Source organism: Papio anubis, chromosome 6, assembly GCF_008728515.1.
Source record: "Papio anubis isolate 15944 chromosome 6, Panubis1.0, whole genome shotgun sequence".
NCBI lineage: Eukaryota > Metazoa > Chordata > Mammalia > Primates > Cercopithecidae > Papio > Papio anubis.
This window is the reverse complement of record NC_044981.1, coordinates 41,444,169-41,470,735: the sequence shown is the minus strand read 5'-3', so window position 1 is coordinate 41,470,735 and position 26,567 is coordinate 41,444,169. Positions and strand designations below refer to the sequence as shown.

At 51.2% G+C, this 26,567-nt stretch overlaps 2 protein-coding genes across 10 annotated transcripts in view; one reads left to right on the top strand and one right to left on the bottom strand.

Moving 5' to 3' along the window:
- The window catches only part of CUL7 (cullin 7), a 16,827-nt gene extending 5,328 nt beyond the window's left edge, over window positions 1-11,499 (top strand). For 7 of the 8 annotated variants that reach the window (XM_009205209.4, XM_021937300.2, XM_009205207.4 and 4 more), the window contains 19 exons: window positions 272-509; window positions 588-693; window positions 1,719-1,946; window positions 2,225-2,315; window positions 2,419-2,590; window positions 2,732-2,837; window positions 3,156-3,251; window positions 3,440-3,615; window positions 3,959-4,092; window positions 5,533-5,715; window positions 5,980-6,086; window positions 6,176-6,358; window positions 8,095-8,255; window positions 8,424-8,640; window positions 8,744-9,014; window positions 10,166-10,311; window positions 10,424-10,550; window positions 10,644-10,849; window positions 11,105-11,499. In XM_009205209.4, the coding sequence (XP_009203473.1) occupies window positions 272-509; window positions 588-693; window positions 1,719-1,946; window positions 2,225-2,315; window positions 2,419-2,590; window positions 2,732-2,837; window positions 3,156-3,251; window positions 3,440-3,615; window positions 3,959-4,092; window positions 5,533-5,715; window positions 5,980-6,086; window positions 6,176-6,358; window positions 8,095-8,255; window positions 8,424-8,640; window positions 8,744-9,014; window positions 10,166-10,311; window positions 10,424-10,550; window positions 10,644-10,849; window positions 11,105-11,428 (3,272 nt within the window). In that variant the 3' untranslated portion in view covers window positions 11,429-11,499. The remainder of the gene's footprint in view (window positions 1-271; window positions 510-587; window positions 694-1,718; window positions 1,947-2,224; window positions 2,316-2,418; window positions 2,591-2,731; window positions 2,838-3,155; window positions 3,252-3,439; window positions 3,616-3,958; window positions 4,093-5,532; window positions 5,716-5,979; window positions 6,087-6,175; window positions 6,359-8,094; window positions 8,256-8,423; window positions 8,641-8,743; window positions 9,015-10,165; window positions 10,312-10,423; window positions 10,551-10,643; window positions 10,850-11,104) is intronic. The other variant, XM_021937301.2, reaches the window with a different exon arrangement.
- On the bottom strand, window positions 10,809-26,567 carry RRP36 (ribosomal RNA processing 36). Of its 2 annotated transcripts, none has more exons than XM_021937307.2 (7): window positions 26,386-26,567; window positions 23,333-23,480; window positions 23,134-23,200; window positions 22,333-22,437; window positions 21,177-21,251; window positions 20,962-21,079; window positions 10,809-10,958 (listed from the first exon to the last, which is right to left on the bottom strand). In XM_021937307.2, exons 1-7 carry the CDS (start codon window positions 26,507-26,509, stop codon window positions 10,906-10,908), a joined length of 690 nt encoding a protein of 229 aa, XP_021792999.1. In that variant the 5' UTR covers window positions 26,510-26,567; the 3' UTR covers window positions 10,809-10,905. The 2 variants fall into 2 exon arrangements, with proteins under 2 accessions (XP_021792999.1, XP_003897670.1); XM_003897621.5 differs by lacking the exon at window positions 10,809-10,958 and adding an exon at window positions 18,583-19,095.

The following is a 26,567-nucleotide window of genomic DNA, read 5'->3' as shown; positions in this document are numbered from 1 at the left end:
CTGCACTCCAGCCTGGGCGACAGAGCGAGACTCCATCTCAAAAAATAAATAAATAAATAAATAAATAATAAAATTTGTCATAAAGCTGTCTTACAAGGACATTAAGAGATTAGATCCCCAAACCTAACTTTTGCGGGGCAGGGCGGGGGTTAAAAAATTTAAAACATTTTTTAGGAGAAATTAAGAGAAAAAGATTGAGAGTTATGAATCTATTTCTGAGCCTTCACATTACTAACAATGGCCAATTCCTGTGACTCTCCTCTTCCTGTAGCAAAAGAACCCCCATCTCAGAGTCCCAACACTCCCCTGCAGCATCTCGTGGAGGATTATGGTCCAGCTGGGAAAATCCTCCTGGATCTAGAGCAAGCCCTCAGCTCGGAGGGGACGCAGGAGAACAAGGTCAAGCCACTCCTGCTGCAGCTGCAGCGGCAGCCCCAGCCCTTCCTGGCACTGATGCAGAGCCTGGACACTCCAGAGACTAACAGGGCCCTGCACCTGACTGTGCTGAGGTAAGAGCGTGGTGACAGGTGGGATCTCTGAGGGCAAAGGGGGTCTATGAGGCTGGCTGCACATTTCTCTGCCCCCAGAATCCTGAAGCAGCTGGTAGACTTCCCTGAGGCACTGCTGCTCCCCTGGCACGAGGCCGTGGATGCCTGCATGGCCTGCCTGCGGTCCCCAAACACTGATCGAGAGGTACCCCTGCCTTGCTCTGGGGAGAGGCTGGGGGAGAGGATAAAGGCAGCCACTGGCAAGGCACACCCACTGGGCAAGGCTCTGGAGGGTGTGATAGAGCCTTTGGGCTCTTAGTTTGAGTTTTGCTTTTAAAATTGAATTTTATTTTTTTTAAATAGGTAATACATTCACATGGTTCACAAATCAAAACGCTCTAACAAGGTATACACTGAGAATTCTTGCTCTCACCCAAATCCCTGTTCTCCCAGTGTCCCCCACACACCCCTTACTGGTAATTACTTGTATTAATTTATGTATCATTCCCATGTTCCCTTATGCAAATATAAGCAAACCCAAATGTGTGATCTTGCCACTCTCTTTTTTACACAAAAGGATATGGAGATATTATTACATAGAACATTAAGAGCTTCAGTAGCTCCATTTTTGGCTGGTCCTGTGGGAGAAAGGGGGATGAAGGATGCAGAAGGCCCATCACATACCAGAGTCCCCTGCAAAAGCTACAGAGAAGTCCTGGGCACAGAAGGCTTCAGAAGGGCTCAGAGAACTAGGGTCATGGTGACAGTAGGTGTTTGCAGTGTGGCTGTATTTTTGGCTGTTACGTAGAATTTACTTTCTAAGGCAGGCTCATTGGGTATACACACAAACCCAGTCCCTGTCAGTCCCTTCCCAGCCATCCAGGTGTCTGCGCCTGAACATCTCAAAATACAGCCCTACAACTGTTTTTTGGGACGGTGGGGCCTGGATGAAAGAACCCAGGATGCTCTCTGCAGTTTTTGTCAATATAATCAGCAGCCTAGAACCCTAGAGTAGCAGGGCATCTTGTGCCCTTTTCCATTTTGGTTTGTCTTCAGTTCTCTAACCACCTGGCTCTTGTGTCTCCCCATCCCTGTCTTTTCATTTCCTCACTCTGCCTTGCTCACTGTAGCACCCCCAGCACCCAGTACACAGTGGGTACCTGCTACTGCAGATGCCCTTGCAGCCCTCGCCCTGTCTTCATTCATCTCCTCCTTTATGTCCCCACCCAGGTGCTCCAGGAACTGATTTTCTTCCTGCACCGCCTGACCTCAGTGAGCAGGGACTATGCCGTGGTGCTGAATCAGCTGGGAGCAAGAGACGCCATCTCCAAGGCCCTGGAAAAGCACCTGGGAAAGCTGGAGCTGGCTCAGGAGCTGCGGGACATGGTGTTCAAGTGTGAGAAGCATGCCCACCTCTACCGCAAACTCATCACCAACATCCTGGGAGGCTGCATCCAGGTCAGGAGGAAGGGGAGCTTGTGGGCTCAGAGCAGCATCAGAATATGAAACCCCAGCAGTGGCGGGTAAGGGCTGTGTTCCCATGGCTGGGAACAACAGGTGACTCTAGTGACCCTGGGATATTTGTTTCCCTGCCCCTCTTCCCCATCTGGGCCTGCTCTGCTGGTGCTGTAGAGGAAGTCCCACTGCTGCTTGGTCTCTCCTTCATCCATGTTTCCATGTGTCTCTCTGTGTTCCTCCTGCCCCCGTGCCCCTTCTCTCTGATGTTCTGGCTGCAGATGGTGCTGGGCCAGATTGAAGACCACAGACGAACCCACCGGTCCATCAACATCCCTTTCTTTGATGTGTTCCTCAGATACTTATGCCAGGGTTCGTGCCTGTTGCCCTGTTGCTCTACCGCTCCATACCTATGTTTGTTTCCCCTTTACACCCTACCTGGCTGTGACCACCACCCATTCCCACTTACCCCCAGGCTCCAGTGTGGAAGTGAAGGAGGACAAGTGCTGGGAGAAGGTGGAGGTGTCCTCCAACCCACACCGGGCCAGCAAGCTGACGGACCACAACCCCAAGACCTACTGGGAGTCCAGCGGCAGCGCCGGCTCCCACTACATCACCCTGCACATGCACCAGGGCGTCCTCATCAGGTAACGCTCCCATGCATGTGCTTTGCCACACACCTACGCTTTCCTGTGACGCCCCTGTGTTTTGGGGGACGCGCCACCCCCCTGGACTTGGCCATGGGCCCTGTCTACAAGTTCCAAATGGTTTTTCCTCCCCACTCCCAGGCAACTGACTCTGCTTGTGGCTAGCGAGGACTCAAGCTACATGCCGGCCCGAGTGGTGGTGTGTGGGGGTGATAGCGCTAGCTCTCTTCACACGGAACTCAACTCGGTAGGGCCCCAGGGCCATTAGCCATTACCCCACTCCTCACAGGATCTGCCCTCCTGCTTCGATCTGGCCCTATCCTACTTTTTTCTACTCCCACCTGTCTTGAGCCCCACAGAAAGTAGTGTCCTTTATCCCTGTGCTTGTGCCACCAGGCCCCAAACAGTGAGGGTGGACAATGAGGATAGCTTTTTCAGGACCCTACACATCCCAGGGCTGGGGAAGGGAAGGAAACAAGTGAGGGGACTGGAGCCTAGAGCCAACTTGGCTCAGCACTCCCATCTGCACGTGTAGAGGTGACAGCCTTCTCTGCCCCCCTGTCAGGTGAATGTGATGCCCTCTGCCAGCCGGGTGATCCTCCTGGAGAACCTGACCCGCTTCTGGCCCATCATCCAGATCCGCATAAAGCGCTGCCAGCAGGTGGGGCTAGGGATGTGGGGTGTGGCCCTGGGTAGGGGGCTCTGAGCCCCATAAACGGGCAGATCTTGAGCCAGAGGACCAGCCTGGGTCTCAAGCAGCTCCAGGTGTGAGGTTCGAGGGCGTAGCTGACCCCAGCCCATCCCAAGGAGCGTGTGGGGCGAGTGAAGATAGTCCTGTGTGTGTTTCAGGGTGGCATTGATACGCGCATTCGGGGGTTAGAGATCCTAGGCCCCAAGCCCACGTTCTGGCCAGTGTTCCGGGAGCAACTCTGTCGTCACACACGCCTCTTCTACATGGTTCGGGCGCAGGCCTGGAGCCAGGACATGGCAGAGGACCGCAGGAGCCTCCTGCACCTGAGTTCTAGGTGTGTGAGAGTGTGCGTGTATGCCTGTGCCTGTGGGAAAGGTAAGGCTATTGCAAATAGCTGGCAGGCAGGGGTCCATTTAAGCCATGAGATGGAGGTTTAATATGCGTGGGGAGGGGGCTGGAGTGTTCTGAGCTGTGGGAGGGGAAGAAAGGATAAAGAGAAGAAATTTCTCCAGTGGGCTGGGAATAGGATATACTAGTTAGCACAGGGCAGTTTTGAAGTACCAGGGGGGCCTTCAGTTTGGGTGCTAGAGGTTAACTGGCAGTCTTAGGCAGGGTGGACACCGAGATAACACACACCTCAAGCCTCTGACACCTTCCTCCTCCATTCTCACCCCCAGACTGAACGGGGCCCTGCGCCAGGAGCAGAATTTTGCTGACCGCTTCCTCCCTGACGACGAGGCTGCCCAAGCTCTGGGCAAGACCTGCTGGGAGGCCCTGGTCAGCCCCGTGGTGCAGAACATCACCTCCCCTGGTAACCATCCTGACACCTGGACCCATTACTATCTCAGGGCTTGGCTCCACTAATTAGCTCCTTCTTGCTCTACCCTAGAACCACCTGGATTATGTTCTGGCCCTTTTGGCACCTGCATTTGTAATCCCAGTGCCGTCTTCTCATAGCCCAGGGGCTGCCCCCTTTCCTATGTCTCTCAAGTATCAGCTGACACCATAAGTGCAGAAGGTACCTTGTTACCCACTCCCTTATCATTCTTTTCATATCTTTTTTTTTTTTTTTTTTTTTTTTTTTGAGACAGAGTTTCACTCTTGTTACCCAGGCTGGAGTGCAATGGCGCGATCTCAGCTCACCGCAACCTCTGCCTCCCGGGTTCAAGCAATTCTCTTGCCTCAGCCTCCTGAGTAGCTGGGATTACAGGCATGTGCCACCATGCCTGGCTTATTTTATTTTATTTTATTTTATTTTTTTCAGACAGTGTTTCGCTCTTATTGCCTAGGCTGGAGTGCAATGGCGCCATCTCAGCTCACTGCAACCTCCGCCTCCAGGGTTAAGCAGTTCTCCTGCATCAGCCTCCCGAATAGCTGGGATTACAGGCATGGGCCACCATGCCCGGCTAATTTTGGATTTTTAGTAGAGATGGGGTTTCTCCATGTTGGTCAGGCTGGTCTTGAACCCCCAACCTCAGGTGATCCACCCGCCTCAGTCTCACAAAGTGCTAGGATTACAGGCATGAGCCACCGCGCCCAACCCACACCTAGCTGATCTTATATTTTTTAGTAGAGATGGAGTTTCTCCATGTTGTGAGGCTGATCTCGAACTCCTGACCTCAGGTGATCCGCCCACCTCAGCCTCCCAAAGTGCTGGGATTATAGGCATGTGCCACTGCGCCTGGCCTTTTCTATTTTTTTAATGTTTATTATTTTTATTTATTATTATTATTTTTTTGAGATGGAGTCTCACTCTGTCGCCCAGGCTGGAGTGCAGTGGTGTGATCTCGGCTCACTGCAAACTCCTCCTCCCAGGTTCATGCCATTCTCTGGCCTCAGCCTCCCAAGTAGCTGGGATTACAGGCGCCTGCCACCACGTCTGGCTTATTTTTGTATTTTTAGTAGAGACGGGGTTTCACCGTGTTAGCCAGGATGGTCTCGATCTCCTGACCTTGTGATCCGCCCGTCTCGGCCTCCCAAAGTGCTGGGATTACAGGCGTAAGCCACTGTGCCCAGCCTGTTTATTTATTATTTTTAAAGATGACCAGGCCGGGCTCAAACTCCTGGCCTCAAGCGATCCTCTCATTTCAACCTCCCAAAGTGCTGGGATTATAGGCATAAACCACCCTACCTGGCCCCTCCCTTGTATCATTTCATCCAGTTGCTCTATCTCCACACTCCTGTTCAGCCCAACCTCTCCCACTTCCCTGCAGACATGGCTGTGCCTTGGTTTGTCTTTCTCACCCTCTAGATGAGGATGGCGTTAGCCCCCTGGGTTGGCTGCTGGAACAGTACCTGGAGTGTCAGGAAGCTGTCTTCAACCCCCAGAGCCGCGGCCCAGCTTTCTTCTCGCGGGTGCGCCGTCTCACTCACCTGCTGGTGCATGTCGAGCCCTGCGAGGCACCCCCTCCTGTGGCGGCCACTCCTCGGCCCAGTGAGTAGTGGGGATTCAGGTGGGGAGCTCTAGTCAGGAGCATTTTCCTGGGCCCCACGTGTACACCACAGACTTCTGTCCATCCCCATCCTTCCCCTCCTGTTGGCTCAGCCTGTTCATCTTCCAGGTTTGTGTCACCTCCATCCATGAACATCACTTTGGGTGGCAGCATGTCAGGAAAGGCCTCAGGGCACCCCCTTGGATAGCGACTGGAGTGGAGGGGCTGCCCACTCCTTGCCTCTGCCACTTTCTTGATCTCCACAGAGGGCAGAAACAGAAGCCATGACTGGAGCTCCTTGGCTACCCGGGGCCTTCCAAGCAGCATCATGAGAAACCTGACGCGCTGTTGGCAAGCCGTGGTGGAGAAGCAGGTGGGCAGGAGCGGGCCTGGGGGAGAGAGGGGACACCAAAATGGTGGCATGTTGGGTTGTGTCTTCATGCTCCTGCCCCTTCCTTCCAGGTGAACAATTTTCTGACCTCATCCTGGCGGGATGATGACTTTGTGCCACGCTACTGTGAGCAATTTAATATTCTGCAGAACTCGAGCTCTGAACTGTTTGGGCCACGGGCAGCCTTCTTGCTGGCGCTGCAGAATGGCTGTGCGGGAGCCTTGCTGAAGCTCCCTTTTCTCAAAGCTGCCCATGTAAGCCTCCACCCTTGCTGCATCCTTGGGTCTCTTCCTACAAACTCTTCCTTCCTCGCCTCCTCCAAATGACCCACCCTTCCATTCCCATTCTATGATGAACATATGTTAGTATATAGCCATGTTATAAGAAGCTTAAAAAATTGGCTGGGTGTAGTGGCTCACGCCTGTAATCCCAGCACTTTGGGAGGCCAAGGTGGGTGGATCACGAGGTCAGGAGATCGAGACCCTCCTGGCTAACATGGTGAAACCTGTCTCTACTAAAAATTTAAAAAATCAGCTGGGTGTGGTGGCACACACCTGAAGTCCCAGCTACTCAGGAGGGCAAGACAGGAGAATCGCTTGAACCTGGGAGGCGGAGGTTGCAGTGAGCCAAGATCACGCCACTGCACTCCAGCTTGGGTGACAGAACAAGACTCGGTCTCAAAAAAAAAAAAGAAGTTTAAAAAATAAATAGTGGCCAGGTGTGGTGGCTCACGCTTGTAATCCCAGCACTTTGGGAGGCTGAGGCAGGCAGATCACCTGAGGTCAGGAGTTTGAGGCCAGCCTGGCCAACATGACCAAACCCTATCTCTACTAAAATTACAAAAATTAGCCAGGCATGGTGGCACATGCCTGTAGTCCCAGCTACTTGGGAGGCTGAGGCAGGAGAATTGTTTGAACCCAGAGGTAGAGATTGCAGTTAGCCGAGATTGCACCACTGCACTCCAGCCTGGGTGACAGGGCTAGACTCATCTCAAAAACAAAACAAAACAAAAACCACAATTGATGAACTAAAATGCAAGCAGCACCCTGGAAAGCAGGGTAAAGAGCAGCAGGAGCATGAGGCTCCTTGTGTAGCCTCCAGTCCTAGTTTATCAGTAACTAGGCTCAATCTTGGCTCAGCACAACCTCCACCTCCCGGGTTCAAGCAATTCTTCTGCCTCAGCCTCCCAAGTAGCTGGGATTATAGGCACAGGCCACCACAAAAATTAGCCTGGCCAATTTTTGTATTTTTAATAGAGACAAGAGTTTCACCACGTTGGTCAGGCTGGTCTCGAACTCCTGACCTCGTGATCTACCCACCTCGGCCTCCCAAAGTGCTAGGATTACAGGCATGAGCCACCACTCCTTTCCCTTCCCCTTTCCTTCCTTCTTTTTCTCTCTCTCCTTTCTTTTTTTTTTCTCTCCCTCTCTCTCTTTCTTTTCTTTCTCTTTCTTTCCTTCTTTCTTGACAGGGTCTTACTCTCTCCCAGACTGGGGTGCAGTGGTGCAGTCACAGCTCACTGCAGCTTCAACTTCTTGGGCTCAGGTGGTCCTCTCAGCCTCCTGGGTAGCTAGGACCATAGGCGTGTGCCACCATGCCCAGCTAATTTTTTTCGTATTTTTAGTAGAGATGGGGTTTTGCCATGTTGCCCAGGCTGGTCTCCAACTCCTGGGCTCAAGCCATCTGCCTGTCTTGGCCTCCCAAAGTGCTGGAATTACAGGCGTGAAGTGCGCCTGGCCTTATTTTCTCATTTTGAATGATTATTATTAGTTTGAATTTTTAGACACAATGTGAAAAGACACTTTCCATAATTGTTAATATTGCTAATTTGTACAATGGTTAATGATCGTATATAATAGTTGTATGAAAGCATCAACCACCTTAGGAAGCTGCCAGCATTCATATCTACTTTCCAGACCCTCGTCCCTCCTCCCCACTCACCTGCTCTGCTTGCTTGTTGATGGCTTTCCTGTGCTCTGCCATTGCTCAGGTGAGTGAGCAGTTCGCCCGGCACATTGACCAGCAGATCCAGGGCAGCCGGATTGGTGGAGCCCAGGAAATGGAGAGGCTGGCACAGCTGCAGCAGTGCCTGCAAGCTGTCCTGATTTTCTCCGGCCTGGAGATAGCCACCACCTTTGAGCATTATTACCAGTGAGTGTGGACCTAAGGAGCGGGAGCTGGCGGGAGGCAGGATGATGGTGGAAGAGCCAGCTCATGGGCCTGGAAGTCTGGGATAGAGCCAGGGTGGAGCCTTGGAATGGGAGGCTGGGCCACACTGGTGCCCACACTGAGGCTTGGCCCGGGCTGCATGCACTGTAGGCACTACATGGCGGACCGTCTCCTGGGCGTGGTCTCGAGCTGGCTGGAGGGGGCCGTGCTGGAGCAGATTGGTCCCTGCTTCCCCAACCGCCTCCCCCAGCAGATGTTGCAGAGCCTGAGCACCTCTAAGGAGCTACAGCGCCAGTTCCACGTCTACCAGCTCCAGCGGCTGGATCAGGAACTCCTAAAGCTGGAGGATACAGAGAAGAAAATACAGGTGAGTGCCTTGGAAGGGATGAGCAAATGAGAAGGTAGAGGGAAGATGGGCGTGGAGCAGACTGGAGGAGGCCATGGCATCTGGGAACCCTGTGCTCCTTCAGGTGGGCCATAGGGCCAGTGGCAAGGAGTACAAGAGCGAGAAGGAAGAGGGAGCTGGGGCAGCAGCAGCGGTGGATGTGACAGAGGGAGAGGAGGAAGAGGAGGAGAATGAGGACCTCTACTATGAAGGGGCAATGCCAGAAGTGTCTGTGCTTGTCCTGTCCCGACACTGCTGGCCTGTTGCCTCAATCTGCCACACACTGAACCCCAGAACCTGCCTGCCCTCCTACCTGAGGGGCACTTTGAACAGATACTCCAACTTCTACAACAAGAGTGAGTAGCCAGGCAGAGGGGACTGGGGAGAGGGTGGGCTACTAGGAAAGGACCTGGAGTTGGGGGCAGACCCTGATGTTGGGAGGCTTGATGTGAAAAGAGATGGTCTGTAGCTGGGCACAGGGCTCACGCCTGTAATCCCAACACTTTGGGAGGCCGAGGTGGGTGGATCACTTGAGGTCAGGAGTTCGAGACCAGCCTAGCCAACATGGTGAAACCTCGTCTCTACTAAAAATACAAAAATTAGCTGAGTGTGGTGGTGCATGCCTGTAGTCCCAGCTACTCGGGAGGCTGAGGCAGGAGAATCACTTCAACCCACAAGTGGAGGTTGCAGTGAGCCAAGATCGTGCCACTACACTCTAGCCTGGGTGACAGTGAGACTCCATCTCAAAAAAAAAAAAAAAAAAGAGTTGGTCTTTTAATTTAAATTTTTAATTTTTGTTTTTATAGATTCAGGGAGAGAGAGTCTTTAGGGATAAGAATTCCCTAGGCCATGGGAAAAACAGTGGTTTTGAGAAGAAAGGGCAGGAGCTTGGTGGCTGAGGGTGGCAGGTGCTGTCAGATACCTGATCCCCAGATCATTGTCTTTTCTGTTTTAAAATAAGACCTGGGAATCTCTTTGTGGGTGACAGGGAGGATGGAGGCAGGAGGCACCTGAGGCCACTCAGGAAGGAGTGTCTGGCTCCTTCCTGGTCAGTCACCTGTCATCCTAAACTCCCCACTGGGGGCTGATCCCTGAGCTGGCAGCAACACAGGAGGGGGAAGAGGCTCAGACCTGTGGTCAGGGAGCCCCCTAATAGGGGAGACATTGTTTCCTGTCACAATATTCCAGCTTGATAAGAGCCTCAGTCCTTCCTCCCTTCATGGTTTTGTCTCCACACGGGGCAATCCTCGAAGGCACTGATGAGAACCTGCCTGGCATCAGGCTAGGCATAGGATAGCTCCCAGATACCTGAGGCTCTCCATGGAGGCAGGCCCAGAGAAGGCCGAGATCTGGAAGCTCAGACCAGGAGCTCCAGTGTCCATAAATGCTGGGGTCACACGCCCTGTAGAGATCAACAAAGCTTGACCAGCATGCACCCTCCCTCCAACACCAACTCCCTCCTTTCCCCTGCTCTTTGTCTCCCTCCCCCTTCCTGGTACCTCACCAGGTCAGAGCCATCCTGCCCTCGAGCAAGGCTCACAGAGGCGACTGCAGTGGACGTGGCTGGGCTGGGCTGAGCTGCAGTTTGGGAACCAGACCCTGCATGTGTCCACCGTGCAGATGTGGCTACTGCTGTATCTCAACGACCTGAAGGTGGTCCACGTGCCTCTCTTCCTGAAACCTTGACTCCCTCTGCTTCTTCCCTCTATCCTCTTCTCTCCACTCCTTGGGGAGGCCCTGAATGTCTCCCATCTGTTCTCTGAAGGCAGTCTCTGTGGAGAGTCTGCTGGCGCTCTCAGGGCTCTCTGCAGACATGCTTAATGAGGCGATTGGGCCCCTCACCTCTTCAAGAGGCCCCCTGGACCTTCATGAGCAAAAGGATATACCAGGAGGTATGCACTTAGGGCCAGAGGGGCCTCTGCTCTGAGGCAGGGCCGGGCTTCTCATGGGCTCTCCACTGAGTGAGTGATCGGTGTTTATTTCAGGGGTCCTCAAGATTCGAGATGGCAGCAAGGAACCCAGGTCGAGATGGGACATTGTGCGGCTCATCCCACCTCAGACGTACATGCAAGCTGAGGGTGAAGAGGGCCGGAACTTGGAGAAGAGACGGAATCTTCTGAACTGCCTCATCGTCCGAATCCTCAAGGCCCATGGGGATGAGGGGCTGCACATTGACCAGCTTGTCTGTCTGGTAGGCAGGGGTGGGCACAGTGGGTGATGGATCTTTGCTGGGATTGGGGGAGCAGTCTACAGAACAAGGTGGGTCCATGTGTGGTGAAGCACGTGGTTCACTATGTAGCCTGTAGGAGTGTGAGGAGTGAAGTCAGGATGCACCTGGTGTCCTTGGGGCATCCTGTCCTAGCAGCCTGTGGTTGGAGTGGAAGCTCAAGCAAGGAGGGGTCAGCTGCCTCTAACCTACCGCTTGTCCCTTCCTCCCCGACACCAGGTGCTGGAGGCTTGGCAGAAGGGCCCATGTCCTCCCAGGGGTTTGGTCAGCAGCCTTGGTAGGGGGTCTGCCTGCAGCAGCACTGACGTCCTCTCCTGCATCCTGCATCTCCTGGGCAAGGGCACGCTGAGACGCCATGATGACCGGCCGCAGGTGCTGTCCTATGCAGTCCCTGTGACTGTCATGGAGCCTCACACCGAGTCCCTGAACCCAGGCTCCTCAGGCCCCAACCCACCCCTCACCTTCCATACCCTGCAGATTCGCTCCCGGGGTGTGCCCTATGCCTCCTGCACTGCCACCCAGAGCTTCTCTACCTTCCGGTAGCCCTGGACTTGGGGTCAGGGGAAGATAGAGCTGGAGCTTTTACAGAAATAAAACCTGAGAGTTTGATTATATGATGTGTGTTTGGCAACTGCTAGAGATTTGAGCTGGGAGGTGGCGGGGGCTTTCCCGGCTGGTGAGGAAGGAGCCTTTGGCACTGAGTCTGTTGCATGATATGCCAAGGGTCTTGTTAGGGTGAGGATGGTAGACTGGGAGAAAGGCAGAGGGAGTCAGGTACGATTTAGCACCCCCTCTAGGCAGAGAGATTGAGGGGACTAGGCAGGATGATGGCACTCAGCCCCTTCTCAGAGGGTGTGTGGTCGGAAGTGCTTTCATCTGGCAGGCTGGAGATCCAAGCCCAACTTGGCCACTCACCAGATGGTTTGTAACTTGGGCAGATTATCGAGCAGTTCTCCTCGTTTGTGGAACTGGCCCAGTCACTGTAGGACTCCGACAAGTAACAGGTATGGAAGTATTTGACATGGTGAATAAAGGCATTGCCAGTGAGTCCCTATTTTGGCTACTACTCCCAGCAGTGAATGTGGTTCCTTGGTGCCTTCCCTAAGTAAGACTGACATGATGAAGGTGAGGTCAGTGACCCCTGTGGCCGCTGCAGGCACCCAGCAACCTGAATGTGTATTCCATCTGATGGCGTAGGCTCAGAAAGTTCTAGCACAGTTCTTACTTTCACAAGCTCCTCCGTTTTGCCCCTTTCTTCCACTCCTTTGCCTCCACCCCTTCTCTGTCCCTGCAGAGATGCACACGCTGTCATCAAACTCCTACCCCTTGATTCTCAAAATGAGGGATTTGGAAGAACAAGAAAAAAAAAGAAAGAAAGAAAGAAAGAAAAACTCCTACCCCTGCGGGCACGGCGCTATATGCACCTTTAGTCCCAGCTACTCGGGAGGCTGAGGTAGGAGGATCGCTTGAGCCCAGGAGTTCTGGGCTGCAGTGTGCTCTGCCATTCGGGTATCTGCACCAAGTTCAGCAACAATATGGTGAACTCCCAGGAGCAGGGGACCAGGTTGCCTAAGAAGAGGTGAACTGGCGGCCAGGCATGGTGGCTCACGTCTATAATCCTAGCACTTTGGGAGGCTGAGATGGGCGGATCACGAGGTCAAGAAATTGAGGCCATCCTGGCCAACATGGTGAAACCTCATCTCTACTAAAAATACAAAAATTAGCTGGGCATGGTGGCGCGTGCCTGTAGTCCCAGCTACTTGGGAGGCTGAGGCAGGAGAATCACTTGAACCCGGGAGGCAGAGGTTGCAGTGAGCTGAGATTGCTCCACTGCACTCCAGCCTGGCAACAGAGTGAGACTCTGTCCCAAAAAAAAAAAAAAAAAGAAGAAGAAGAAAAATAAGAAGGGGTGAACTGGCCAAGGTCAGATAGAGCAGCTCAAAATGCTGATTGATCAGTAGTGGGATTGTGCCTGCAAATACTCACTGCACTCCTGCCTAGGCAACAGAGACCCTGTCTGTATTTTAGAAAAGGCAAAAACTCCTACCCCTAACTACCCCCATAGGTGAGCCTCTATCCTGCCACTGTTGGGGAGGTTTGCTTGTGCTACTATGATTGGCTCCATTGGCACCACCCCTGCTGAAGCAGGGCAGCTCAGGTCAGGCCAGGGGATCCCGTGCCAAAGGTGCAGCTCTGTGTCTTGGCAGGACCACTGGGGAGGAGGAAAGGAGGGATGACCCAGGCATCCCAAGGCTTGTAGCCCAGAGGTGACAGAAAAAGCTATGGAAGGAGGGGGAAGGGGGATGAGAGTCAGGTGGTAAAGGAGGGCACAGAAGCCAGACAGAACTGAGTGCCACCAGGACTGAGATCTGAAGTCTAGGGGGAAAAAAGGCCATGGCTTGTGGGAGTCAGGCTGCTCAGGATGAAGCCATAATACAGAAGGCAGAGGGGCCCCCTAGTGCTTGCTTTCCAGTATTGTTCCCATGGTGTTGGTGGCTCTCACAGCAGGGGCCAGCCTGCTGAGCGACAGCTGCCCTTTGGGGCAGAGTCCAGACAGGCAGCAGCAGCAGGCTGGGCCACAGTGGGCCCAGGCACACTGGGGTTGCTGCAGCTTGTCACTTAGTGCCTCTTCACCTTGGTACCAGAGATTATAGCCTTTTATTGGCCCAGGCCCAGTATTCTTGAGCTCGCTCTCAAGTGCCAGAGCTCTTTGCCCTTCTCTGGACTTTCCTGCTTTTTATGAGCTTATCCTTCTCCACCAGAAACTCAAAGAAGCTTCCTGCTGTGGGGTCCAGTAGTCAGGCCAGCATGCAGTGCATGCAGGGGCAGATGATAGAACTTACTTGCACTATAGCCCCGTTCTGCTACTGTCCCGAGGCCTCCTCCCTGGGCTGAGCTGCAGGCTATGCCTTGAACTTACTGCCCTCATCAGCCCCTGGCCATCCTACTCAGTCACCTTGCCTGTCTCCCATGGGGTGCCTTCCTGCTCATCTGCAATGGAAAAAGTCTCCAGAATTCTTTTTTTTTTTTTTTTTTTTTTTTTTGGACAGCGTCTTGCTCTGTCACCCAGGCTGGAGGAGTACAGTGGCACGACCTCGGCTCACTGCAACCTCTGCCTCCCAGGTTCAAGCTATTCTCCTGCCTCGGCCTCCCTAGTAGCTGGGATTACAGGCGCCTGCCACCACACCCAGCTAATTTTTGTATTTTTAGTAGAGACAGGGTTTTACCATATTGGTCAGGCTGGTCTCAAACTCCTGACCTCAGGTGATCCAGCCACCCTGGCCTCCCAAAGTGCTGGCATTACAGACATGAGCCACTGCACCCGGCCTCTTTTTTTTTCTTTCCCCAGATGGAGTTTCACTCTTGTTGCCCAGGCTGGAGTGCAATGGCATGACCTCGGCTCACTACAACCTCTACCTCCGGGGTTCAAGCAATTCTCCTGCCTCAGCCTCCCGAGTAGCTGGGATTACAGGCATGTGCCACCACGCACGGCTAATTTTGTATTTTTAGTAGAGACGGGGTTTCTCCGTGTTGGTCAGGCTGGTTTCAAACTCCCGACCTCAGGTGATCCACCCACCTCGGCCTCCCAAAGTGCTGGGATTACAGGCGTGAGCCACCACAGTCGGCCTATAACAATTCTTAAGGGAAGAACACACCAGCTTTGGCCTTGAAACCCTGCATGTCGCCATCTGCAGTGCAGTTCCTGTGTTGCCCTCCTCAGCACACATCTCACCCCACCCCAAGACTCAGAACTCCTTGATTTGCCCAAATCCAGGTGAGAAGCTTTGACTTCAGGCACAGTCCAGCCTTCTGTCACCAGCACCAGGAAGGATGTGAACCTTTCTCTCCCTCAGAGCCATCCATTCTAGAGGGCAGACAGTTGGCCTCATTTCTAAGATAACTAAGGGGACAGAAGTTAATTACTCTGAGCCCATTGTGAGGCCACCCTCACAGCCGTGACTCCTTATATTTCTACAGCTGGGTTAGGACCTTGGCTGGTCAAGACTAAGTAGTCAGCCCCCACCTCCCCAAAAACAAAATCAAGCAAAGACCACATACAGATTCCATTTATATGAAATGTCCCAAATAGGCAAATCTATAAAGACAGAAAGTAGATGAGTGGCTGAGGAGATTGAGGATGACTGCTAAAGGACATACGGGTTTTTTTTTGGGGGGGTGTCAAAAATGTTCCAAAATTGTGGTAATAGTTGCACAATTCTGTAAATATACTAAAAAACACTGTATACTTTAAATGGGTAAACTGTATAGTTAAGTGAACTATATCTCAATAAAACTATTACCAAAAACGAAAACCAAAAACCAACAGCTGAAGCTCAGAGCTTTCCAGTATCTCCCCTTGGTCCTTGTTGAAGGGGAAAAGCAGCAGTTTGAAGGCTTAGGGTAGCCAACACTGACTGCCTTTTAGTGGACATTCACATTTTATAACCACATCATCTGAGCCCATTTCCCATGCTTGGGAAACTCCCCACGACAAATCTACACAGAAGATAGGGCCCACCTCCTACCCCATAAAAGACCAGATCCTGGTATTCCCAGTGCTGTAAAGCCATATGACCAAGACTTAGCTAATCAGAGTGAAGCGAGAGAGAAAGTAGAGAACATATTTTGGTGGCTATGTGACACCTTCATATCAACACCGTGATTCTGATAGGCTTTATCAGCCAGAATCCATTCTTTGACTTTAAAGTAGGATTGACATATGTGACAATAGGGACCCTGCAGCACTGGGTCCCTCACTTCCCCCTGTCCCAGTAGCTACATCCCTAGGGTTACAATCACCAGGAGAGCAGACTCTCCTTCATCTCCCATTATGCGGCAGCTTCCGTTTCTATCACCAGAACCACATCTTCCCCATCCCAGAAGCATCAAGCAATAGATGTCCTAACTTCTGATTCTACTTCTATTCCTTTTCATTAGAGCTACCTTTTTTTTTTTTGAGATGGAGTCTCGCTCTGCTGCCCAGACTGGAGTGCGGTGGCGCGATCTCGGCTCACTGCAGCCTCCACCTCCTAGGTTCAAGCAATTCTCCTGCCTCAAACTCCTGAGTAGCTGGGACTACAGGCGCACGCCACCATGCCCAGTTAATTTTTTGTATTTTTAGTACAGATGGGGTTTCACCGTGTTAGCCAAGATGATCTTGATCTCCTGACCTTGTGATCCGCCCTCCTCAGCCTCCCAAATTGCTGGGATTACAGGTGTGAGCCACCGTGCCTGGCCCAAGAGCTGCCTTCTTTTAGATACAGGATCTCACTGTGTTACCTAGGCTGCAGTGCAGTGACTGTTTACAAGCGCAATCACTGCATACTACAGCTTTGAACTCCTAGCCTCAAGGGATTGTCCCACCTCAGTCTCCTAACTGGGGGCATAGAGCTTTTAAGATAGGCGTTATTTAAGAAAGGGTCTCACTCTGTCGCCCAGGTTGGAGTGCAGTGGCACAATCACGGCTCACTGCAGACTTGACCTCCCAGGCTCAAGTGATCCTCCTGCCTCGGCCGCCTGAGTATTCTTTGTAGAGATGGGGTTTCACCATGTTGCCCAGGCTGGATAGACTTTCAAATGTTCCATAGTTTATGATTTATCTAGCCTTAAAAAAGAAAAAAAAATCTTGTCCGGGTGCAGTGGCTCACACCTGTAAACCTATCACTTTGGGATGCCTAGGCGGATGGATTACTTGAGGTCAGGAGTTTGAGACCAGCCTGGCCAACACAGTGAAACCCCTTCTCTACAAAAATACAAAAATTAGCCAGGTGTGGTGGCATACACCTGAAATCCCAGCTGCTCAGGGAGTTGAGGCAGAAGAATAGCTTGAACCTGGGAGGCGGAGGTTGCAGTGAGCCAAGATCATGCCACTGCACTCCAGCCTGGGCAAGAGGGAGACCCTGTCTCAAAAAAATTCTAGAAAATGTCCAGCCTCTTTGAAATATTCTTTCCTGAAATTCTGATTGTGTCAAATCTCATGTTTGTTTTATCTTCCATTTTGTTATGTTATAGACGATCTTGCTGTGTCACCCAGGCTGGAGTGCAGTGATGCCACCACAACTCACTGCAACCTCCAGTTCCTGGGCTCAAGCAATCCTCCAGTCTCAGCCTCCAGAGGAGCTAGGACTATAGGCGTGTGTCACATGTCTGATTTTTAATTTTTTTTGTAGAGACAAAGTCACCTTATGTTGCCCAGGCTGGTCCCCAACTGCAGACCTCAAGGGATCCTCCCTATGCCTCCCAAAAAGCTGGGATTACAGGTGTCAGCAACTGCGCCAAGCCTCTTCCATGTTTTTTAACCTCTTTTCCTTAGTTTCCATTTCTCTGTTTGTCAGTGCTCCCTCTGTGTAACTTCAGACCTATTTCCAGTTCATTCTCCCTTTAGGGAGAAGTCTAATCTGCTGCTTAACCATAAAGTTTCTAACTTCCCGTAGTGTACTTTTCTTCTTTTTTATTTTTTATTTTTTTTGAGGCGGAGTTTCACTCTTGTTGCCCAGGCTGGAGTGTAGTGGTGCGATCTCGGTTCACCGCAACCTCCAGGGTTCAAGCAATTCTCCTGTCTCAGCCTCCCGAGTAGCTGGGATTACAGGCATGCGCCACCACGCCCGGCTAATTGTTTGTATTTTTAGTAGAGATGAGGTTTCACCATGCTGGCCAGGCTGGTCTTGGACTCCTGACCTCAGGTGATCCACCTGCCTCGGCCTCCCAAAGTGCTGGGATTACAGGCGTGAGCCACCGTGCCCGGCCCTACTTTTCATTTTTAAAAGGCTTTTAAGTTTTGTTTTTTTTTTTGAGATGGAATCTTGCTCTGTCGCCCAGGCTGCCATGCAGTGGCACTATCTTGGCTCACTGCAAGCTCTGCCTCCCAGGTTCACACCATTCTCCCACCTCAGCCTCCTGAGTAGCTGGGACTACAGGCACTCGCCACCACACCCGGCTAATTTTTTGCATTTTTAGTAGAGACGGGGTTTCACTATGTTAGCCAGGATGGTCTCCATCTCCTGACCTCGTGATTTGCCCACTTCGGCCTCCCAAAGTGCTGGGATTACAGGCGTGAGCCACTGCACCCAGCCTTAAGTTTTACTTTTTGATCACACCAGTTTAGTACCTTTTGACATTAATTTGTCACACTTTTTCTTTAAACATGACATTTTTTATTTTTTATTTTATATTTCTCACATTTTAATTTTTGCCAGTTTGATCCTGTTGCCCTTTGTTCCTAATGACTCTTGCTCATGGTGGTTTCTTTCCTTGTGTGCTTTAACTGTAAGCTCATATTCCTTGAAATTTTAACTGAAAGAATTCCTTGAGGCCTGGGTTTAAAGAACAATCCTCAAGAAAGGATTACATTTGCTTCTGCCAGGTCCCTGGAGACACTATCTACTTGAGACTTTTTTTTTTGGGGGGGGGGGGGGTTTCACTTTTTTTGCCCAGGCTGGAGTGTAGTGGCACGATCTTGGCTCGCTGCAACCTCTGCCTCCCAGGTTCAAGTGATTCTCCTGCCTCAGCCTCCGGAGTAGCTGGGATTACAGGCACATACCACCAGGGAGGCTGAGGCACAACAATCACTTGAACCTGGGAGGTGGAGGTTGCAGTAAGCCAAGATTGCACCACTGCACTCTAGCCTGGGTGACAGAGCAGACTCTGTTTCGGGGGGGAAAAAAACACACACAAAAAGGCCACAAAAAAACAATAAAAAGATGAGTAAAGAGAATGTTTATGAAGTGGCTCCTACATAATGTCCCAGCCCTGGGAGTCATGAACAGACTCCATGGTCTTCATTGACCCCTCTTCTTCGGTATCAGAATCCCTGGTTTAAGGCAAGGATGAGAAAAGAACACAAGGACACAATGAACCAGATCCAAGCTGAGGCTGTGTGGCATGACAGAAGGCTGAACTATTCTTCTTGTGTAGCCCTAGGGATAGTCCAAGAGCCCTCTAGTCTTCTCTGAGGCAATGAGATTCAAGGGCAGCTATGATCCTTGCCCTTGAATGGAAACCAGCCGTGGCCAAATCTGTCCTCACAGATTCATGTCTCCCTGGGGCAGTGGCAGAGCAGAGGATAGTTCCTTCTTACTCTTTGCTCAAAGGGAGATGCCTCCTGTCCTTGCCTGCATTTCGTCGCCTCTTTCGACTCAAGAAGTTCTCCAATTTCTTGCTGCGTTTCAGCTCCTTGAACTTCTCAGCTAGTGCCAACTGGCGCTGCTCAGCTAAATGACAGGCAGAATGAAAGGTGGTGAGCAAACAAGGAAGCCCCTATTCTTTCCCAAACCAGGTCAGTAACTCCAAGCCATTATGCTGGGATACATGAGTTCTTTAAAGCTCACTGGTGCCCCTTTATCTTTTTTTGAGACGGAGTCCTGCTCTGTCACCCAGGCTGGAGTGCAGTGACACAATCTCGGCTCACTGCAACCTCCGTCTTCTGGGTTCAAGTGATTCTCCTGCCTCAGCCTCCGGAGTAGCTGGGATTACAGGCATGCACTACCACATCCGGCTAATTTTTTTGCATTTTTAGTAGACACAGAGTTACGCCATGTTGGCCAGGCTGGTCTTGAACTCCTGACCTTAGGTGATCCGCCCTCCTTGGCCTCCCAAAGTGCTGGGATTACAGGCGTGAGCCACTGTGCCTGGCCAACAGGTGACTTTTTTTTTTGAGACGCAGTCTTGCTCTGTTGCCCAGGCTAGAGTGCTGTGGCACGATTTCAGCTCACTGCAACCTCCGCCTCCCAGGTTCAAGTGATCTCCGGCCTCAGCCTCCTGAGTAGCTAGGATTACAGACGCACGGCACCACACCTAGCTAGTTTTTGTATTTTTAGTAGAGACGGGGTTTCACCATGTTTTCCAGGCTGGTCTTGAACTCCTGACCTTGTGATCCGCCCTCGGCCTCCCAAAGTGCTGGGATTACAGGCGTGAGGCACTGCGCCTGGCCCAACTGGTGACTTTTATTTATTTATTATTTATTATTATTATTTTTTGAGACAGAGTCTCACTCTGTTGCCCAGGCTGGAGTGCAGTAGTGCGATCTCGGCTCACTGCAAGCTCCACCTCCCGGGTTCACGCCATTCTCCTGCCTCAGCCTGCTTAGTAGCTGGGACTACAGGCACCCGCCACCATACCCGGCTAATTTTTTGTATTTTTTAGTAGAGACAGGGTTTCACCATGTTAGCCAGGATGGTCTCAATCTCCTGACCTCGTGATCTGCCCACCTCGGCCTCCCAAAGTGCTGGGATCACAGGCGTGAGTCACTGCGCCCGGCTGACTTTTATTTTTTTTATTATTATTATTATTTTTTTGTGAGACGGAGTCTCGCCCTGTTGCCCAGGCTGGAGTACAATGGTGCAATCTAGGCTCTGCAACTTCCGCCTCCCAGGCTCAAGTGATTCTCCTGCCTCAGCCTCCTGAGTAGCTGGATTATAGGTGCGCGCCACCACGCCCAGCTAATTTTTTTGTATCTTTAGTAGAGATGGGGTTTCACCATGTTGGCCCCCAGGCTGGTCTCAAACTCCTGACCTCGTGAGCCACTCACATTGGCCTCCCAAAGTGCTGGGATTATAGGTGTGAGCCACTGTGCCCAGCCCAACTGATGACTTTTTATATGATCTCAGTCCTACTCAATTCAACCAACTATGAATACCTATGTGCCTGGCCCGTGTGTGTGTGTGTGTGTGTGCAGTATAGACCAAGAGATAAAACTGACTCTGTGTGTGTGTGTCTGGTGTAGACCAAGAGATAAAACTGATTGTGTGTGTGTAAACCAAAAGATAAAACTGTGTGTGTGTGTGTGAGCGCGCGCGCATGTAGTGTAGACTGAGAGATAAAATTCACTGTGTGTGGGGGGGGGTTGGGAAGTGGGGAGTGTAGACCAAGAGATAAAGGTGACAATCCCTGCCATGATCTAATTAGGGATACAAGACGGGTTACAAACAACTCCCTACTATTTCTACTTTCCTCCAAGTTACCATGGGATCCAGCCTTCATGCCTTCCTTAAAGGGGCTCAGGGACACCCCAACACAGGACTCTACCACCATGGGCCCCGCACCCCTGTCCCTGTTAGCAACAGTTGTGCCCAACTCACATTTCTTCAGGAAGTATGGCCGATGGCCCTGCTGGGCCTGAGCCCGACGTTCTTGCTTCAGGGCCAGGTGCAGCTCCTGCTGTTGCTTTCGCTCCTGCTGTGCCATTTCTTGCTGCTCCTAAGGAGCAAAGATGAGATGTGTGAATAGAAGGGACTGTGAATATCTCCCCACCTTTAATTGCTTTCATTACCCGCCACAATTATTACCCACTCACCATTCGCTGAAGCAGTTGCTGCAGTTTCTCATGCTCCTTTCCTGAACGGTGCTTCTTCAACTGTTTTTTCACAAGCTCCACATTGGAAAATGAATATCATGGTTAGCATTCTGCAAATGTTAGCTGAAATTTTAGGTAAAGCATTATCCTAAGAAGTTCACATATATGTGTGTGTGCATATATATATAAAAATATATGTATATATACACACACATATTTTTTTCTTTTTTGAGACGGAGTCTTGCTTTGTCACCAGGCTGGAGTGCAATGGTGCGATCTCGGCTCACTGCAACCTCTGCCTCCTGGGTTCAAGCAATTCCCCTGCCTCAGCCTCTCGAGCAGCTAGGACTACAGGTGCATGCCACCACGCCCAGATAATTTTTTTTTTGTATTTTAGTAGAGATTAAATATCACCTTGTTGGCCAGGATAGTCTCGATCTCCTCCTTTTGTATTTTAGTAGAGACTACTTTCACCATGTTGGCCAGGATGGTCTCAATCTCCTGACCTCGTGATTCGCCTGCCTCAGCCTCCCAAAGTGCTGGGATTACAGGCATGAGCCACCGCACCCGGCCAGAAGTTCACATATATTAACCTGATAACACCAAGACAATAACTATTTGTCTGTCTGTTTCTTTGTTTGTTTGGAGACAGTCTTGCCCTGTCACCCAGGTTGGAGTGCAGTGGCATGATCTTGCCTCATTGCAACCTCTGTCTCCAGGGCACAAGCAATTCTCATGCCTCAGCCTCTCGAGTAGCTGGGACTATAGGCATGCAACACCACACTTGGCTAATTTTTGTATTTTTACTAGAGACGGGGTTTCACCATGTTGGCCAGGCTGGTCTTGAACTGCTGGCCTCAAATGATCTGCTCACCTCAGTCTCCCCAAGTGCTGGGATTACTTACAGGCTGAGCCACCACACCTGGCCTCCGAGATAGTAATTATTTTATTTTTTATGATTAGAAAACTAAAGCATAGAGAGATTAAGTAACATGTCAATAGTCACACAGCTAGTAAACTTATGAATATGAACTGAATTGGAGAAAGTTAAATCTGCCCACCACTATACTTCCCGCTCCCCCTGCCCAACTGTCTAACCCGTGCCCTCATTTTCCACCCCACAAAATTCCCCAGAAACCAGTCTCAAGCTGTGTACCTCTTTCTCTTTTGCTCGGATGTCATTCAAGAATTGATATGTTTTGTCAAACACCTCAGGATTATATTCCCCTGACAGATCATCAAAGCGAGGGTCCCGGGCTACCTTTGGAGAGAACAGAGAGAATATAATACACAACTGTTCAATCTCCTTTCACTGAGAAAAAGTGCTTCCTGTCTCTTCCTCACCTTTCTTTTTTGTTGTTGTTTTTTGAGATGCTGTTGCCCAGGCTGGAGTGCAGTGGCGCGATCTGAGCTCACTGCAAGCTCTGCCTCCTGTGTTCACGCCATTCTCCTGCCTCAGCCTCCCGACTAGCAGCGACTACAGGCACCCGCCACCACGCCCGGCTAGGTTTTTTGTATTTTTAGTAGAGACAAGGGTTTCACCGTGTTAGCTAGGATGGTCTTGATCTCCTGACCTCATGATCTGCCCACCTCAGCCTCCCAAAGTGCTGGGATTACAGGCATAAACCAACGCGCCCGGCCTCTTTTTTTCTTATTTTTATTTTTGAGACAGAGTCTCACTCTGTCCCCCAGGGTTTAGGGCAGTGGCATGATCCTGGCTCACTGCAACCTCCACCTCCCAGGTTCAAGCGATTCTTGTGCCTCAACTTTCCAAGCAGCTGAGACTACAGGCGCACACCATCATGCCCAGCTAATTTTTGTATTTTTAGTAGAGACGGGGTTTGACCATGTTGGTCATGCTGGTCTTGGAACTCCTGACCTTGTGATCTGCCCACCTTGGCCTCCCAAAGTGCTGGGATTACAGGCATGAGCCACCGTGCCTGGCCTTCTTCCTTACCTTTTTACTGATGGGAACAACCTGACGTAAAAATGGTACTCGGATCTTGGCTGACATTTCCAGAGGCCTATGGAGAAATTAAAGGCCAAGTCAAAAGGACTCCAGTGTTGGTCAAAGGCTTCCCACTTGTCACCCAAGACAACATACACCTATTCAAGGTCCCAGTTATCTTCCAACTTCTAGGGCAAGCCTTGCTTACCTGTGCTTATCTGCAACACATGCATTTTGGATAGGTGGTCTAGAACCTTGTTTCTTAGGGCTGTTTCCAGCTACCAATTGTTTGTACGTCTTAGTCCCCACTTGGCTCTGCAATTCCAACAGTTCCTCAAATGACATGTTAGATGTGCCTGTGGAAGTGGGGAGGGACATACAACTCAGCTCAGCATGTCTCACTGCAGAAAAGACATCTTCCCATCCCCATTCCTTAGCTAGCTAATCCTTTCTAATACCCCATCAGACCAATCATTATTACAAGTCCTAGGCAGTAGAGGCTGTAATAGTGTTAAACTGACACCTAACTCTCCAACTTTTTCAGCAACTTGGGGCCTCATCTTGCTAAGGAAGGTGTGTATGTAAGGTCAAAGGTGGACCAACCATAGTCCCTTCTTTTTCCACTCTCTTTTACTCATTCACGGGTTTTTCCAGAAGAGCCTCTGCCTCCCTTGCTCAGTTACCATTGCCAGTGTCCTAGTCCATACGCTCAGCATCTCTCACCTCAATCAGTGCTCTAGCCTCCTAGTCTCCCAACCCGCCAGTCTTACTCCTCTCAAAGCTATGCACCCCAATTCAGCCTGAGAGAGGCATTGAAAATAAAATCAGATCTTATCACTCCCACACATAAACTTCAGATCATGTTACTCCTATAGGCAAAAGTCCCCAATGGCTTCCATTTTGCTCACAGTAAAAGCCATGTGCCTTAATAATGGCCTGGAAGCCCCCAAGTGACCTGGCCCCTGTCATGTCTCTAAATTCATCTACTCATCTCCTTCTCACTCCTCTCAACGTGTCTCCTAGCAGTGTGTTCCCACCTCAGTTCCTCTGCACATGTTGCTCTGCTTGGTATACTTCCCCCAGAAGCTGTACATAGGTACAGCTCCTCCCTCAGCTCCTTCAAGCCTTTATTCAAATCACCTTCCCAAAGAGGTCTTCTCTTAGTTAGTTAAAACTGCAACCCCTCGCCCAGGTGCGGTGGCTCACGCCTGTAATCCCCGCACTCTGGGAGGCCAAGGCGGATCAATCACCTGAGGTCAGGAGTTCAAGACCAGCCTGGCCAACATGGTGAAACCCCGTCTCTATAAAAATACAAAAATTAGGCCGGGCGCGGTGGCTCAAGCCTGTAATCCCAGCACTTTGGGAGGCCGAGGCGGGTGGATCACGAGGTCAGGAGATCGAGACCATCCTGGCTAACATGGTGAAACCCCGTCTCTACTAAAAATACAAAAAACTAGCCGGGCGTGGTGGCGGGCGCCTGTAGTCCCAGCTACTCGGAGGCTGAGGCAGGAGAATGGCGTGAACCTGGGAGGCGGAGCTTGCAGTGAGCCGAGATCGCGCCACTGCACTCCAGCCTGGGTGACACAGTGCGAGACTCCGTCTCAAAAAAAAAAAAAAAAAAAAAATACAAAAATTAGCCGGGCATGATGGCAGGTGCCTATAATCCCAGCTACTTGGGAGGCTGAGGCAGAAGAGCTTGAACCTGGGAGGTGGAGGGTACAGTGAGCCAATATCATGTCACTGCACTCCAGTCTGGGCAACAGAGTGAGACTCTATCTTGGAAAAAAAAAATTGCAACCTCTCCTCAGCTTTATTTTTTCTCCATATCCTCTATCACCTTAAAAAAATTGAGCTATAATTCATATTCCACAAAATCTAGTTCTTTAAAGTCTACAATTCAGTGTTTTATTGCCTTTTAATGTAATAATTTATTTGTCTGCCTCAAATGTTATTTATTTATTTTGAGCCGGAGTCTCACTCTGTCACCAGGCTGGAGTGCAGTGGCGCTATCTCAACTCACTGCAACCTCCACCTCCCAGGTTCAAGCGATTCTTCTGCCTCAACCTCCTGAGTAGCTGGGACTAAGGTACACCACAAAGCCCAGCTGATTATTGTATTTTTAATAGAGACAGGTTTCACCATGTTGGCCCAGATGGTCTCGGTCTTCTGACCTTTTGATCCACCCACCTCGGCCTCCCACAGTGCTGGGATTACAGGCATGAGCCACGCCCAGACTTAAATTTTATTTATTTTGAAAAAAGGTCTTGCTCTGTTGCCCAGGCTGAAGTGCAGCGGCCTAATCATTGCTCATTGCAGCCTCGACCTCCTGGGCTCAAACTATTCTCATGCCTTAGCCTCTTCAGTGGCTAGGAATACAGACGTGGGCCACCACCCTGGCTACATTTTTTTATTTTTAGTAGAAAAGGGGGGTCTCATTATGTTGCCCAGGCTGGTCTTGAACTCCTGGGCTCAAGCGATGCTCTTGCTTCAGTCTCCCCTGGTGCTGGGATTACAGGTGTGATCGTCCACCACACCCGGCCAGGACAGGAGTGTTTGACTACTTCATTCACAACTGTATCTCCAGCAGCTAGAACTGTGCCTTAACAAAAAGCCTGCAGCATTTGCTGGGCACAGTAGCTCATGCCTGTAATCCTTGGGAGGCTGAGGGGGGTGGATCACTTGATCCGGGGAATTGGAGACCAGCCCTAGCACCTGGTAACATGGTGAGACCTTGTCTCTACATTAAATAAATAAATAAAACCATCCATCCAGGCGTGGTGACGCGCCTGTAGTCCCAGCTACTCGGGAGGCTGAGGTAGGAGGATCTCTTGGGCCCGGGAGTTCGAGGCCGCAGTGAGCCGTCATGGTGCAACTACACTCCAGCCTGGGCGACAGGGCAACACTTTGTCGCAAAAAAATAAAAAATATAAAAAATTTAAAAAACAAAGTCTACGGAATCTGCTGAATTCTGACCTACTAAGCCTTCAGCTGCCATCCATGCCTTTTCCTGCCTCCATACTATTGCACATAACGTTCCCCATTGCCGAAAACTCTCATCCTGCCGTGAAGAAACTTCTCAGGATGTCCTAATCCCGGAAGCAATTCCTCTCACCCCCACTTTCCATTGCACCAGGGGCGCCCCTAGCGTAGCGTCGGCCTCTCAGAGAACTTGGCAGTCTTACTGGCACGGTCTCCGCAGGCTCGGGGCCCCGCCTGGGAATCCCCTTCTCCTCCCCAGCCCGCCCCGCGCCGTGCCCTCACCCCTCAATAGGTCGCGGGCCGCGGCCCCAGGCTCCAGGCCCTCGCCGTCCTCCTCGCGGTCCCGGGCCCCGCGGGGACGTCGAGCCCCGGCGCCGGCCCCGGCGCGGCGGTTAGCTCCCGGCATCAGCGTGGAGTAGCGCTCGGAAGACAAAAGGCGCCGCTTCCGCCCACGGCAGCCTCCG

Bases quoted from the DNA above. Each gene is read 5' to 3' on its own strand.
- RRP36 (XM_003897621.5), bottom strand. From the start codon at position 26,509: ATGCCGGGAGCTAACCGCCGCGCCGGGGCCGGCGCCGGGGCTCGACGT. The intron at 23,481-26,385 runs GTGAGGGCACGG...CCACTTCCACAG, and splicing joins GGCCCGCGACCTATTGAGGG to GCACATCTAACATGTCATTT. The intron at 19,096-20,961 runs GTGAGTTGGGCA...CCTGTCATTTAG, and splicing joins GCCATACTTCCTGAAGAAAT to CTGAGCAGCGCCAGTTGGCA.